Source organism: Oncorhynchus clarkii, chromosome 13 (assembly GCF_045791955.1).
Source record: "Oncorhynchus clarkii lewisi isolate Uvic-CL-2024 chromosome 13, UVic_Ocla_1.0, whole genome shotgun sequence".
Lineage (NCBI taxonomy): Eukaryota > Metazoa > Chordata > Actinopteri > Salmoniformes > Salmonidae > Oncorhynchus > Oncorhynchus clarkii.
The window spans coordinates 55416076-55431850 of NC_092159.1; the positions used below are offsets into that span (position 1 = coordinate 55416076).

Consider the following 15775-nt stretch of genomic DNA (forward strand, 5'->3'; position numbering starts at 1 on the left):
GTGAATCCAGCCAACATGTCAGATTTCCAAAAGGCTTTTCGGCGAAAGCAAACGATGCTGTTATGTGAGGACAGCACCTCCATACTAACATTTTACAACCAAGTAAAGGAATTACAAAAGTCAGAAATAGTGAAAAAAACGAATCACTTGCCTTTGAAGGTCTTCATATGGTTGCACTCACAAGAGTCCCAGCTACACAATGAATATTTGTTTTGTTCGATAAAGTCCCTCTATATCCCAAAAACTCTGTTTTGTTGGTGCGTTTTGTTCAGTAATCCACTGGCTCCGAGGCGGTCAAAACATGCAGACGAATACATCCTAATTGTACCGGTAAAGTTCCTCAACATGTCAAACGATGTTTATAATTTATCCTCATGTTGTCAATTGTCTAAATAATCGATAATATTTCAACCGGACAATAGCGTATTTTTATTTTACCTTTATTGAACTAGGCAAGTCCGTTAAGAACAAATTCTTATTTTCAATGACGGCCCAGGAACAGTGGGTTAAGTTTCCCCCATCCCTCCAGCATTGTTTTGTTGTCTGAGTAAATTAAGAGGACTCATTGTACAGTACTTTTGAAAGATGAGACATTAAGGATTATAATAAATACCACTGATGTCATACAAGCAAGCCAAACACCCAGGAGTCCAAATGTGCACTTCACACTTCCATATCATAAAACGAATGGAATATACAGTGTCAACACATTTCCATGTCCATGTCAGTGTCAACACATGTCCATGTCCATGTCAGTGTCAACATTTATGATCGCTGTATTTGATGTACAGTTACAAGATGACCTGGTGTTTTACCCTGGGTTATCCTGAACACAATGAGCCTGTGTTTGTTGTATTGTGGACAACATTTGCCACAGACCACGCATCTGAATGCACTTATGTTCACCAACATTATGAACTGCCTTGGATCACGTAAACAACAACTGTAATTGTGTGATGGCAGGGATGCAGGCCTGTATTCCAAACAAAACACCAAGTGTGCTTGTTCCTCAACAGCACAGCTAGGAGAGCTAAAAACAAAATGCACCTTTTTGTTGAAGACTCTTCTTTCAGTCATAAAAGTGCATTGAAATGACTTACTGTGCAGGCTTTAGAGAGGTGTGGGCTCTTGGAGACACCAGTTAGTCCTCTCACTCAAACCTTGTCATTTTTTTGTCTTATGTTGCACCTACCCCAAATTATTACACATTTATTTTAATTTTATTTTACCTTTATTAAACCAGGCAAGTCAGTGGGTTAACTGCCTGTTCAGGGGCAGAACGACAGCTCGGGGATTTGAACTTGCAACCTTCCGGTTACTAGTCCAACGCGCTAACCACTAGGCTACCCTGCCGCTCCAAATGCATCAGAAAGAACAGTCAGTGTAAAATGCACATAAATACGTCTGTGACGGTAATTGAATAACCCTGTAACTGACAGTTATGGATGAAATATGTCAAATAAAATAAAATCAATAACGGTCAACCATGTAAATAGGCATACAATCATTTTGGGGGGAAATATTTAAGATGATATAAGGTAGATCAACTTGGCTTAATAGCGGGAGTATTTACTAATGACTATAAGCAATTGTTTTGCTGACTTAGTCTATTAAACTGTCTACGTCTCCTCTTTCCAACGGTTGTTTGATGCTCCAGCAGCTCAACCTCTCGATGCACAGGGGTGTAGAAGCGCTGGTGTTCTTCTAGCCTACACTGCACCTTATCATTCCCTGCTAGTAGATGAATAACTCTTATCTTTTTAAAAAGGTTGGATGTGTCTGACTATTTATTCATTATTCAACAGCAGTCGACAAGGTTGTTCTGGCTCTGAGGCCTATAATGTGCCCGTCCTCTCCAACCTGGCATGGTATAGTTTGATACAGAATCGTTTCTTAATTTTATAGACTAATCAACGCTGATAAATAGGCTATGGACATTTAGCCTTTTTATTTGCTGCTATTTTAATGATAGTATGACAATCACATCTGTTTCTCCTCTTCATACTTTCCTTGCCAATTCATGATCTTATAGCCTACTTTCAGAAAGCCTATGGTAGGCCTAGGTTTTTTAATATGTTTTAAGGAAGGGAGAAATATTTGCTCTTGACTGACATACTGGTGGCTTTGATTGACGGGTCCTTTTACAGTGGTGTGTGTGAGTTCGCTGATTCTCTCTCTCTACTGGCCTATATGTCCACTCAGAAAGTTTGCTGAAGTTGCCTGTCTGGAATCCATCTAATAAGAATCATATGCTCCTGTCATGATTTATTCTTGTAAAAGGCCTATTTTCAGTCGCTTAGCCTACATTATTTCTCTCATTGTGGGGGTCTTCTCTTAATATTTATAAGTAATAACCTAAATAATAATAATGAAATGCCATGATTATAGTGAAGTGTATTGGGTTGTTCCAAATATGTTTATTAATTAAGAAGCATATCCATGTACAAACAGAATTGTAACCTCCCCTTTTTACATAGGGCTTTTTAGGTCTAAGACAACAGTAACATTGAAACAAAATGGACACACAAACCAGTAACGTAGTGTATCAAAACACTGAAATTTGCACATTTCTTTTGATTCTGATAGCCTGTGTGTTAAATTGTCACATTTTGGTATTGACAATCTGACATTTCTTAATTGGAATACTAGACTTAATTTAGAGGTAATAATAACTTGAATAATAATAATAATTGAAATGCTATTGATGATAGTGTAATGGTAATAGTGAAGTCTATGCTCTAATCCTGGTTGACTTGGCAAATGACCCTAACCTTAACTTCCAACACCGTCACAGCCCTACACACAATCAATGGTGTTATGTTTGGATTCGGAAAGTATTCCTACTCTTGATTTTTCCCACATTTTGTTACGTTACAACCTTATTCTAAAATTGATTAAATAAAAAAAAATCATCAATTTACACACAATACCCCATAATGACAAAACTAAAACAGGTTTCAAAGAAATTTCTGAAAATGTATTAAAAATAAATAGATACCTTATAAGTACAGTGCATATCAGAGAGAACAAGGTTGAAGGAATTGTCTGTAGAGCTCCGAGACGGGATTGTGTCGAGGCACAGATCTGGGGAAGGGTACCAAAACATTTCTTTAGCATTTGAAGTTCCCCAAGAACACAGTGGCCTCCTCATTATTAAATTGAAGAAGTTCGGAACCACCAATACTATTCCTAGAGCTGGCCGCCCGGCCAATCTGAGCAATCGGGGGAGAAGGGCCTTTGTCAGGGAAGTGACCAAGAACCAGATGGTCACTCTGACAGAGCTCCAGAGATCCTCTGTGGAAATGGGAGAACCACCCAGAAGGACAACCATCTCTGCAGCACTCCACCAATTAGACCTTTATGATAGAGGGGCCAGACGGAAGCCACTCAGTAAAAGGCACATGACAGCACGCTTGGAGTTTGCCAGAAGGCGCCTAAAGGACTCTGACCATGAGAAACTAGACTCTCTGGTCTGATGAAACCAAGCTGATGCAAAGCGTCACGTCTGGAGGAAACCTGGCACCATCTCTACGGTGAAGCATGGTGGTGGCAGAATCATGCTTTGGGGATGTTTTTCAGCGGTAGGGACTTAGAGACTAGTCAGGATCGAGGGAAAGATGAACGGAGAAAAGTACAAAGATCCTTGACGAAAACCTGCTCCAGAGCGCTCAGGACCTCAGACTGGTTCACCTTCCAACAGGACAACAACCCTAAGCACACAACCAAGACAATACAGGAGTGGCTTCGGGACAAGTCTCTGAATGTCCTTGAGTGGCCCAGCCACAGCCCTGACTTGAACCCGATCGAACATCTCTGGAGTAGAGGTCGACCGATTTATGATTTTTCAATGCCGATACCGTTTATTGGGGGACCAAAAAAAGCCGATACCGATTAATCGGACAATTTATTTATTTATTTGTCATAATGACAATTACAACAATACTGAATGAACACTTATTTTAACTTAATAGATCAATAAAATCAATTTAGCCTCAAATAAATAATGAGACATGTTCAATTTGGTTTAAATAATGCAATAACAAAAAGTGTTGGAGAAGAAAGTAGAAGTGCAATATGTGCCATGTAAGAAAGCCAACGTTTAAGTTCCTTGCTCAGAACATGAGAACATATGAAAGCTGGTGGTTCCTTTTAACATGAGTCTTCAATATTCCCAGGTAAGAGGTTTTAGGTTGTAGTTATTATAGGAATTATAGGACTATTTCTCTCTATACCATTTGTATTTCATATACCTTTGATTATTGGATGTTCTTATAGGCACTTTAGTATTGCCAGTGTAACAGTATAGCTTCCATCTCTCATCCTCGCCCGTACCTGGGCTCGAACCAGGAACACATTGACAACAGCCATCCTCCAAGCATCGTTACCCATGCAGAGCAAGGGGAATAACTACTCCAAGTCTCAGAATGAGTGACGTTTGAAACGCTATTAGCGCGCACCCCGCTAACTAGCTAGCCATTTCACATTGGTTACACCAGCCTAATCTCGGGAGTTGATAGGCTTGAAGTCATAAACAGCGCAATGATTGAAGCATTGCGAAGAGCTGCTGGCAAAACCCACAAAAGTGCTGTTCGAATGAATGCTTACGAGCCTGCTGGTGCCTACCATCGCTCAGTCAGACTGCTCTATCAAATCATAGACTTAATTATAACATAATAACACACAGAAATACGAGCCTTAGGTCATTAATATGGCCAAATCCGGAAACTATCATCTCGAAAACAAGACTTTTATTCTTTCAGTGTAATACGGAACCGTTCCGTATTTTATCTAACGGGTGGCATCCATTAGTCTAAATATTGCTGTTACATTGCACAACCTTCAATGTTATGTCCTAATTACGTAAAATTCTGGCAAATTAGGTGGCCCAAACTGTTGCATATACCCTGACTCTGCGTGCAATGAAAGCAAGAGACGTGACACAATTTCACCTGGTTAATATTGCCTGCTAACCTGGATTTCTTTTAGCTAAATATGCAGGTTTAAAAATATATACTTCTGTGTATTGATTTTAAGAAAGGCATTGATGTTTATGGTTAGGTACACAGGAGCTAGGACAGTCCTTTTTCGTGAATACGCACCGCATCGATTATATGCAACGCAGGACACGCTAGATTAACTAGTAATATCAACCATGTGTAGTTAACTAGTGATTATGATTGATTGATTTTTTTTTTATAAGATAAGTTGCTAGCTAGCAACTTACCTTGGCATACTGCATTCTCGTAACAGGCAGGCTCCTCGTGGAGTGCAATGAGGCAGGTGGTTAGAGCGTTGGACTAGGTAACTGTAAGGTTGCAAGATTGAATCCCCGAGCTGACAAGGTAAAAATCTGTCGTTCTGCCCCTGAACAAGGCAGTTAACCCACCATTCCTAGGCCGTCATTGAAAATTAGAATGTGTTCTTAACTGACTTGCCTAGTTAAATAAAGATTAAATAAAGGTGTAAAAAATTTAAATAAAACTTGGCCAAATCGGTGTCCATAAATACAGATTTCCAATTGTTATGAAAACTTGAAATCGGCCCTTATTAATCGGGCATTTTGATTAATTGGTCAACCTCTACTTTGGAGAGACCTAAAAATAGCTGTGCAGCAAAACTCCCCATCCAACCTGACAGAGCTTGAGAGGATCTGCAGAGAAGAATGGGAGAAACTCACCAAATACATGTGTGCCAAGCTTGTAGCATCATACCCAAGAAGACTCGAGGCTATAACCACTGCCAAAGGTGCTTCAACAAAGTATGGAGTAAAGGGTCTGAATACGAACACTACCGTTCAAAAGTTTGGGGTCACTTAGAAATGTCCTTAGACTGATGAGTTTCAGAAGAAAGGTCTTTGTTTCTAGCCATTTTGAGCCTGTAATCGAACCCACAAATTCTGATGCTCCAGATTCTCAACTAGTCTAAAGAAGGCCAGTTGTATTGCTTCTTTAATCAGAACAACAGTTTTCAGCTGTGCTAACAATTTCAAAAGGGTTTTCTAATGATCAATTAGCATTTTAAAATTATAAACTTGGATTAGCTAACACAACGTGCCATTGGAACACAGGAGTGATGGTTGCTGATATTGGGCCTCTATACGCCTATGTTTCCGGCAACAATGGTCATTTGCAACATTAACAACATCTACACTGTATTTCTGATAAATTTGATGTTATTTTAATGGACAAATGTGCTTTTCTTTCAAAAACAAGTACATTTCTAAGTGACCCCAAACTTCTGAACGGTAGTGAATTTAAATGTGATAGTTTTCACTTTTTTTATAAATTATCAAAAATGTTAAAAATAATAATAATAATAAATAAAATAAAAATTGCTTGGTCATTATGGGGTATTGTCTGTAGATTGATGAGGGAAAAACGATTTATTCCATTTTAGAAAAGGCTGAATGTAATAAAATCGAGGTATCTTAATTTGAGGATGTTTGTTACAGCAGGAAAATAGTTTTGCAGCAACAGGAAATATGGATTATAATTAATGCACATTTTCGTAGCGGTTGATCTGTTGTCCTGCAACAGGGTGATCAAATTGAGATCCTACATCTGTAGTTGGCTTTTATGAGGGTGTTTTGCATTGCTTTTTAAAGTATGTCTGTGTCCTCATAACGGCACTCATAGAAGTGTTACCTTTACATATTTTAGCAGTAGGGTTGTTGTGCATTAACGCCTATGCACTAAGCTCCATCCCAATGATACTCGATACAATTATACAGTGTAGGAGTCATCTACCAGATTCTTATTTTATCAAGAGCAAGCTGAAACAACTGCATAACACTGGAAGCTGTAGGACCCCAGCGATAGGCTGCCATCCTAGAGTCTGTCTGTTGGTGTCTCCTCTCGTTGAGCTGAGGACCCAGCTTGCCTTCTCTGTGGCCCAATGGCCGCCAGTGGTGTCGCCAGATTTACGTCACGACGTCATATACACACACAACAGGAGAACAGGGACACAGTGGAGGTTGTTGTGTAAGACCTTATCTGTCTTCCCTCACACTGCCCCCTCCCCTCTGCCCGTCTAAATGTTTTGTAACCGTACAGTGACGGGCTACACACACACACACACACACACACACACACACTACTTGCATGGTGGTTACTTTATTATTAGAAGGCCTGTGCCACCTGGGGCTTAGTCAATAGTCCTTTGTCTCAGCACTATTCTTCAGATTTCTATCTATAGATTGTACTCCACTGAATCTATTAGAAAAGGTATGGTCAATAATACAAGACTCGGTGGCCTTGAACAAACTGAGACAAACATCCAGCTATCTCTACTTCATAGTAGTCAAAGCAATACAAGGACGTCCCTGCTGTATGTAATGCTGCCATTTTCTACTATCAGTTATTTACCCACATTACAGTTTGTTGTGGTAATCTCCGTGTTTGCATGGCCTGCTTTGTTTTCGTCTCAGACCCAATGTGTGTTGCTCTTCTATAATCAAGATGATGTTGAATAAAGTCTGCCACTCGAAGTTGCAGCTTTTCTGGGTTACATCTGTTTATAGCATACTGGGCTTGTGCCTTACTCGGGGTGAGTGTGTTGACAGGACATCACACAATTCAGTTGAGCATGTTTTCATCTAATATTGTTTCTCTATGGGCCAATAGTCATCAGACTGTAGGCTAATCATGGGAATGGTAGAGGAGGTTTGATGGTGGGGGTGCAGCAGTGTGTGTGTATGGTAAGTAATAGTGTGTGTCTGGTTGGAAGGATTGAAAGAGCAGCCGTCTTTCTCTCTACAAGCCTCTCCTCTCCTGCCCCCGGGGGTCTTCATTATGCCTGGACCAACCCAGCTGAGACCTGACTAACACATCCATCTCTTCTTCACTCTCTCTTCCACTTTTTCTCATTCTCTGTGCTGACTGTGACTATCCAGCTCTCCTCCTGCTCTCACTTTCTTTCACACTCTCTTCCTCTCCTTATCTCCCTCACCTTCACACTCTCTTCCTTATCTCCCTCACCTTCACACTCTCTTCCTCTCCTCATCTCCCTCACTTTCACACTCTCTCACCCTACAAACCCAACTTGTTGAAACATAATGAAAGGAAAAACTACTAAACAAAAACCTTATCAACAGCAATGTCTAGGCTGAGATTGCAATTCACCATCCGTCCGCGTTTCTGGGAAACGGCAGCGAGGTAGTGGATTGGAGGTTTGGGTAAGTGCCATCCAGACAGTTTACATGAAGGGCATTATTTATACACAAAGCACCAATCAGAGAGTCTTTGATGACCTCACTGCACGTTGACACACACCACACACACAGTGGAAAAGGCTGGGGCCTGGGTTTACACATAAGGAACCACTGTTCTTCTGGTGGGACTTGGACGTATTGTGTGTTGGAGCAGTAGAGGTTTGTTTGTAAACAATACCCACCTTCAGTTAGTTTAGGAGCTGCTGCTGTTACTGCTTCTCTTTTGCAAGCCTCTAGCTAGCGCCCGATAGCGGCCTGCCTCTAGCTAGCGCCCGATAGCGGCCTGCCTCTAGCTAGCGCCCGATAGCGGCCTGCCTCTAGCTAGCGCCCGATAGCGGCCTGCCTCTAGCTAGCGCCCGATAGCGGCCTGCCTCTAGCTAGCGCCCGGTAGCGGCCTGCCTCTAGCTAGCGCCCGGTAGCGGCCTGCCCCTCCTCCTCTGTTTAGCTCTCTTTTTCTCTAACCCCTCCTCTCTGCTGTCTCTCTACCTAATTTTCTCTCTTCTTCTCCCTGTCTTTGCCATGCTTTCCCTTTCCTCCTCTATCTCTCTCCTCCCTCCCTCCCTCCCTCTATCTCTCTCTGCCTCACTCCGTCACTCCAGACCTCACTGTGTAAAGACAGATGTTTAGCTCTTCTTGGCCTCCTGCCCACCTCCATGTGAGCTTCATTTCATGTGTTTATGCTGTTTTCCATGCAGCCGTTGAAGTGGTAGTGTTTCTCCGGGCCAAACTGTGTCTGTTTTGCGTTCCAGGGAGCTGCTCTGGTATGTGCTGTGTAGTCCCGCTGCAGACTAGTCTGTCTCTGTTTGGGACGTCACACAACAGCAGTTTTTGCGTCATCTGCCAGCATACTATAGGAAATCATTGTGAAGCAGGAGGGGGAGGGATGTGTGTGTGTGTGTGTGAGTGTGTGTGTGTGTGTGTGTGTGTGTGTGTGTGTGTGTGTGTGTGTGTACACACACATGCATATGATATGTGTACATGCATATGTATCTGGATGCATATGTGCATAGAATGTGTCTGCATACCTGCATGTGTCGATGCGTGTTATTGTCTGAGTGTGCGGGTGAACGTATGTTTTCCTGGGTATGTGTGTGCACATTTGAGTGTCATTCCTGAACACTCAACGATGCAGCAAAAACTCTTCCTCTCTTCTGCTTTTGGAGAGGCTCCCATTGTGGCCAGGCTGTGCTCATTGTAAATGGAGTGGTCCTGGCTAAACATTTAGTGATGACTCCAAAAGCATGAAAGCGGGAGGGAGGGAGGCAGCAAAAAGGAATCTCCCTTTTGTTTAGTTTTTTCTCTCTCGTGAGCGAGCGGATTGAGTGCACAATGAAATGCTCTCGGCTTTAACCATAACCCTCTACGCCTGCCCCTACTCTCTCTGAGAGAGAGAATATCCTCTCTCCATGGATAGGAATAGAGCGGAGTTCTAAATAAAGCCAGAGAGAAAGAGAGAGGGGCAGGATGGCTCTAGCCAAGCCAAAGCAGGCTGTAGCAGAGCAGAGGGGGGAGGGTGTGTGTCTTTCTCTCATGCCGCGAGAGCTCGCAGCTTCTTGGCAGTATTTCAAAAATGAGCCTCTGAAAGCCCTGGCGAGCCGAGCAGACATATTGAGACTAGAGACACACGGGGATGGCCGCCTGCGCCGCCACCGCTTCGCTCCAAACGTAGCGCTCGCTCACCATGGTCGGAAGGTACCTCTCCTCAGGTATTGTTCCTGCTTTTCGCCCGTGATCCCCCCTCTCTTTCTCTTTATTCACTGGGCGTCTTTCACTGCATTGTGCATTGTAGTGCGCGATTGCCTTTAAATGCATGCAAGTACTAAGATAAGTACGATTTTGCAACGGAAAACATCCAGCAGCGACAGATGACATTCTGATGAATATCTTCATGAGGATAGTTTTAGTGTGTTTTTTCAGAGAAGCGACCGTGCTGCAGGAAGAGAGAGAGAGAAACAGATACAGACTGTAGCTCTGAGCGTTTTTGGCTCTGGTTCAGATTTGATAAAATGGCGTCCTGTACTACACCACAGAAACCACACCGCTGTGTCTGAGACACTGTCCTTTTCTCCTTCCCTCTCTTTCTGTTTTTCCATTTGTATATAATCATTGGAAGAAGCCTAAGCTCTGCAGAGAGTGAGAGACAGACAGCCAGCAAAAGCTTGCAGACAAACAGCATCTCTCCCCATTTAAAGATCAGACAAAAGCAGACGCTGTGTGTGTGCAGTCCGTTCCGCTCACACATGCATGTGGAGGCACACCCAAAACAACGAGAGGGAACTGACGCGGAGGCAGAGTGATTACCACGGCTTTTGGACTGACTCACTTCTTATGCACCAAGCTGCTTCAGGGGATAGTTCTAGAACTGTTGTTACCCAAGCCTCTCTCAGCAGTGGTTTCTTTATTGGAAGAGAAAGAAATCCTACTGTTTGGGTTTGAGGAGTAGAGGCAGTAGAGAGATTTGAGGGGACTGGGAGGCAATCTTCTGTACAGCAGGGGTGCAACGTTACGAAACATTCAGATATAAATGTTGTATTGTGTAGTTTAGGTACTTGTGTTTGTCATATCAGCTGTACACATCACAATGATGCCGGAACAAATGTAAAGTGTTTCACCTAATCGAATACACTCCAGGGCAGAGTGGTTATCAGTCGAGCCAAATGTTTGTGAAGCTGGTGTCAGGACCAGACTGAGGCTGAACTGCAGGACTCAAGGGGTCAAGGGTTAGGACTGAGGATGGGTGTCTTCGGATCTGACGGTGGACTCCACCTAGGCCTCCCACTTTATTCCAAGATGGCTGCAACTAGGGTAAAGCTGTTGCGATTACTAGGCTTGGGCGATATACCGTTAATACTGTATACCGGGGTATTTGGAAATATGCAGAATAAACAGAACTCCCACAACATTTCAACCAGGGTTGGACAGTAGACAGATTGTCATACTGTACCATACCGGGGTATACTGTATTACCAGAAGTGCACACAAGGGGGAGCTATTTAGTTATCAAAATAATGACACACAAAATCATTTAGGCAACCGGGTTCTTGATCCAGGAGGGGATTGAATGTCTCTGCTGTAACCAAGAAGCTTGATCTTAACATCGAGCCACTTAGCTAACAAGTTAGCAAACCAAATGACATCTTATAGTTTTACTTAACTTATAGTTAGTTATACGCAGTGGCGTATTCGCACCAAACTGTTCTGTACGGGGACCTCGGTTCGGTCAGTACTGTGAACCTGAAATGAATACAGAAAACCAATAAAAACACTAGCCTATACCTACACTGAGTTGTATGCCATCGCCTCGTGAGTAAATTTGAGCTGAATAAACATTGTAGGCTATTAAAACAAGTACAGCCTATGCGCACGTTGTAATCGAAATTCTAATCTTAACTGGCTGATTTTAAAACTATCCTTTTGTGAGGCGCAGCCGGGAACTGTGTAGATGGGGACTGGTGGGCTCCAGAAGCCAGAATTGAAGGGTCCTCCATCATCGGTTAAATCTCCAGTTTGGGAACATTTTGGCATATACACTACCGGTCAAAAGTTTTCAACACTTACTCATTCAAAGGTTTTTCTTTATTTTTACTAATTTCTACTTTGTAAAATAATAGTGAAGACATAAACTATGAAATGACACATATGGAATCATGTAGTAACCAAAAAAGTGTTAAACAAATCAAAATATATGTTACATTTGAGATTCTTCAAAGTAGCCACCCTTTGCCTTGAGGACAGCTCTGCACACTCTTGGCATATGTTTAGATGCCAACTGTTGTCATGTTATCTTCTAGGTATGAAGACATACTAACCTTGTCCCTTTCTCCCTCTCTCTCCCTCCATCCTCTCTTTCTCTCCATCCTCTCTCATCCAACAGAGCTGCCCCCACAGAGTGGCCCGGGAGCCCATTATGAGAATCCCCATTGGGGACACCAGCCAGCCAATCGGAGTGCCACTTCCGCCTCAGCGTCGGCCAATCACAGTGGCTGGGATACAGTGATCATCGACGAGAGCGACACCGAGGCCTGGCCCTCCATTTCCCGCAGCAGCCAGAGCCAGGGCCCTGCAGGAGGATGCCCCTCGGACACTGACCCGGCCAGCAGCAGCAGCAGCAGTATGAGCATGGCCACGGGGGCCAACGGCCAGATAGGCCACTTTCCTGCCAACTACCCCAGCAGCAAAGGAGCCAGCTCTGGGCCCGGCAGCTCAGCCAATCACCCTGGGGCAGGCACGGTCGGCATGGCCTCCAGCCAAGGAGCAGCCAATCGGGGCTGGGGATCTGGTCCCGGTCCCTCCCCCCATGGCCCTCCTCAGTCCTCCTCTGTCGGGGGTGGGGAGGGGAAGAGTGATGGCCCAATGGGAGGAGGAGGAGGCAGGGGTTGGGGCTCCTCTTCCTCCACCACCTCCAACTTGAACCTGAACCCCAATGCCAACCCCTCGGCCTGGCCCGTTCTGGGGCACGACGGGGGCGGAGGAGCGGGGGCAAGCAGCTCAGGGGGAGCCAACCCCAATCAACCCCCTTCTTCTCAACCCCCTCCAAACCTCTGCAACCCGCCAGGCACCTCTCACGCCCAGGGGAACGGCATCAGAGGAGGATCCATGGTGGGCGGCACCAACGGCAACCTTCCGGTTGGGGGAGGCAACTCCTGGGGAGAATCATCTGAGCCACACCCATCCTCATCCACGAATGTGTCTTTCAGCTCAGAACCTCAGAACCTTAACACTGACGGACCAAATCATACTAGCAAGCAACAGGAGCCCCCTATCCACAGCGTGTCCGGCTGGAGTGGCCCCTCCGGAGGTATGGGCTCCCTGGGCCAGCCTCCTCCTGGAGCTTCCCAGCTGGTCAATGGAGAGGATGGCAGCTCCGTCTGGGGCAACAATGGAGACTCCAAGTCAGTCGCCTCCTCCGCGGAGCCTTCGGGCTGGGACTCTGGGGCCGGGGGCTGGGGGAGCCATGGAAGCAGTGGTGGTGGAACCTCTGGAGGCTGGGGAGGCCAGAGCAGCAGAGACGCCTGGGGGAAGCAGCATTCTGGCGAGGTCCAGGGGGGCTGGGACGCCCCCAGCTCTCCTCCCCAGCAGGCCAGATCCTGGAGCACCCGAGCCCCTAGCACCACGGCGGCCAGCGAGGGCAGCAGCGAGGGCATGGATGGAGAGGGACACTCCCTCCGACAGGACCGGTCGTCCAGGGATGAGCCTGCCCCCCTGCTCCCAGCCCCTGACCTGGACCCCAGGGTGCTGTGCAACACAGGCTGGGGCCAGACCCCCGTCCGCCAGCACACGTCCTGGGACATGGAGGAGGCGGCACGCACCCAACGAAAGGCAGATGCTGCCGGGACGGACTCTTGGGGAGGCTCCGGCCCCAACACTCCCACCGAGACAGCCCAAGGGCCCTCCAACCCCAGCCACGGACCCCCTCATCGGGCTGACCCCAAGAGCGAGGGTCCCGGGCCTGGTCCTCAGGCTGCCCCTGGCTGGGGTGGTTCCAAGCCTCCAGCCAGCCAACCCGGCTCTGGCTGGGGTGAACCACCGAGCAGCAAGAATCCCCCCAACGGTCCTGGGGGCTGGGGGAACCCCCCACCAGGAGGCCCCGGGTCAGGCCCCAACATGCCCAAAGCTGGGAGCCAGTCCTGGGGTGCTCCAGAGGAAAAGTCCCCAAGCTGGGATGGTTCCCACGGCAAGGCCCCCAAGCCCCAGGGCTGGGGAGATGGGCCCAAGCCGCCCCACAGCGGCTGGGGCAACAGCGCTGGAGGAGGGGGCAATGGAGGAGGGGGGGACTGGAGAGAGCCTGCAGATGGCAAGAAGAGCAGTCCCACCACCAACCCTCCCTGGGAGGGAGAAGGAGCAGGAGGCTGGAAAGAGAGCAACCGAGGCTGGGGAAAACCTGGTCCGGGGATGGGGGGAAATGTTGGTGGAGGCTGGGGGGAGCCAGCGATGGCCCAGCAGCGCCCAAGTTGCCCTGCCCAAGGATGGGGCGGCAAGCCCCAGGAGAGCTCCAACGGCAATAGCGGAGGAGTTAGAGGGAGCATGGGCGGGGCAGGAGGTGGAGAAGGGAGCATGGGATCCTGGGGAGGCCCTGGCCCCGTGAAGCCCAGTGTATCAGGCCGGGAGGGCAACGGGGGAGGAGGAGGGAGCAAGCAGGACCCCTCAGGAGGAGAGCCCACAGGGTGGGAGGAACCTTCCCCACCCTCCATCCGACGCAAGATGGAGATTGACGACGGCACCTCGGCTTGGGGCGACCCGGGCGCCTACAACAAGACGGTCAACCTCTGGGACAAGAACAACCCTGGGGGAGGAGGGCCACCCCAAGGTAGACCCCCAGGGAACGCCCCCGCATGCCCCCCTGGAAACAACAACAACCACCCACCACATCACACCTACCACGGCCCCCCACCACCCCTCCAGAGCCATGGGGGCCACAACCCCCAGGGCCCAGGCCAGAGCAGTGGGCCCATGGACACAGCCATGCCTCACCAGACTGCGCCTCCACCACACAGCAGACCACCCCTCATGGGTCCAGGTGAGAAGACATACTCTATGAATGGACTGCTTATAGTGTTACTATGATTGTGTCCTTGATAATCTTGTGTTTTGACAATGCCATCTAGCTTTTAGATCAGGAGTCTTATGAAGTTGTGAAGCGTCCTGCAATGTTGGGTTTACGTTTTGCACATGTAGTCATGGGAGGAGAACCGTGTTGGGTTTACGTTTTGTACATGTAGTCATGGGAGGAGAACCGTGTTGGGTTTACGTTTTGTACATGTAGTCATGGGAGGAGAACCGTGTTGGGTTTACGTTTTGTACATGTAGTCATGGGAGGAGAACCGTGTTGGGTTTACGTTTTGTACATGTAGTCATGGGAGGAGAACCGTGTTGGGTTTACGTTTTGTACATGTAGTCATGGGAGGAGAACCGTGTCGGGTTTACGTTTTGTACATGTAGTCATGGGAGGAGAACAGTGTTGTGTTTACGTTTTGTACATGTAGTCATGGGAGGAGAACAGTGATGGGTTTATGTTTTGTACATGTAGTCATGGGAGGAGAACAGTGTTGGGCTTACGTTTTGTACATGTTGTCATGGGAGGAGAACCGTGTTGGGTTTACGTTTTGTACATGTAGTCATGGGAGGAGAACAGTGTTGGGCTTACGTTTTGTACATGTAGTCATGGGAGGAGAACCGTGTTGGGCTTACGTTTTGTACATGTAGTCATGGGAGGAGAACAGTGTTGGGCTTACGTTTTGTACATGTTGTCATGGGAGGAGAACCGTGTTGGGTTTACGTTTTGTACATGTAGTCATGGGAGGAGAACAGTGTTGGGCTTACATTTTGTACATGTAGTCATGGGAGGAGAACAGTGTTGGGCTTACGTTTTGTACATGTTGTCATGGGAGGAGAACCGTGTTGGGTTTACGTTTTGTACATGTAGTCATGGGAGGAGAACAGTGTTGTGTTTACGTTTTGTACATGTAGTCATGGGAGGAGAACAGTGTTGTGGGTTTTACAAACCTAACAGGCAGAATGAATTCACTGTGCCAGGCCTGATAAAGATTAGTTGTTTTGTTAAAAAGC

At 46.6% G+C, this 15775-nt stretch overlaps 1 protein-coding gene across 12 annotated transcripts in view; it reads left to right on the forward strand.

Moving 5' to 3' along the window:
* The window catches only part of LOC139365117 (trinucleotide repeat-containing gene 6C protein-like), a 92509-nt gene that overhangs the window by 49107 nt on the left and 27627 nt on the right, over positions 1-15775 (forward strand). For 10 of the 12 annotated variants that reach the window (XM_071102513.1, XM_071102515.1, XM_071102516.1 and 7 more), the window contains exon 5: positions 12084-14726. In XM_071102513.1, the coding sequence (XP_070958614.1) occupies positions 12084-14726 (2643 nt within the window). Of the gene's footprint in view, positions 1-9764; positions 9916-12083; positions 14727-15775 lie in introns of those variants that run through there. The other 2 variants (XM_071102525.1, XM_071102523.1) reach the window with 2 other exon arrangements.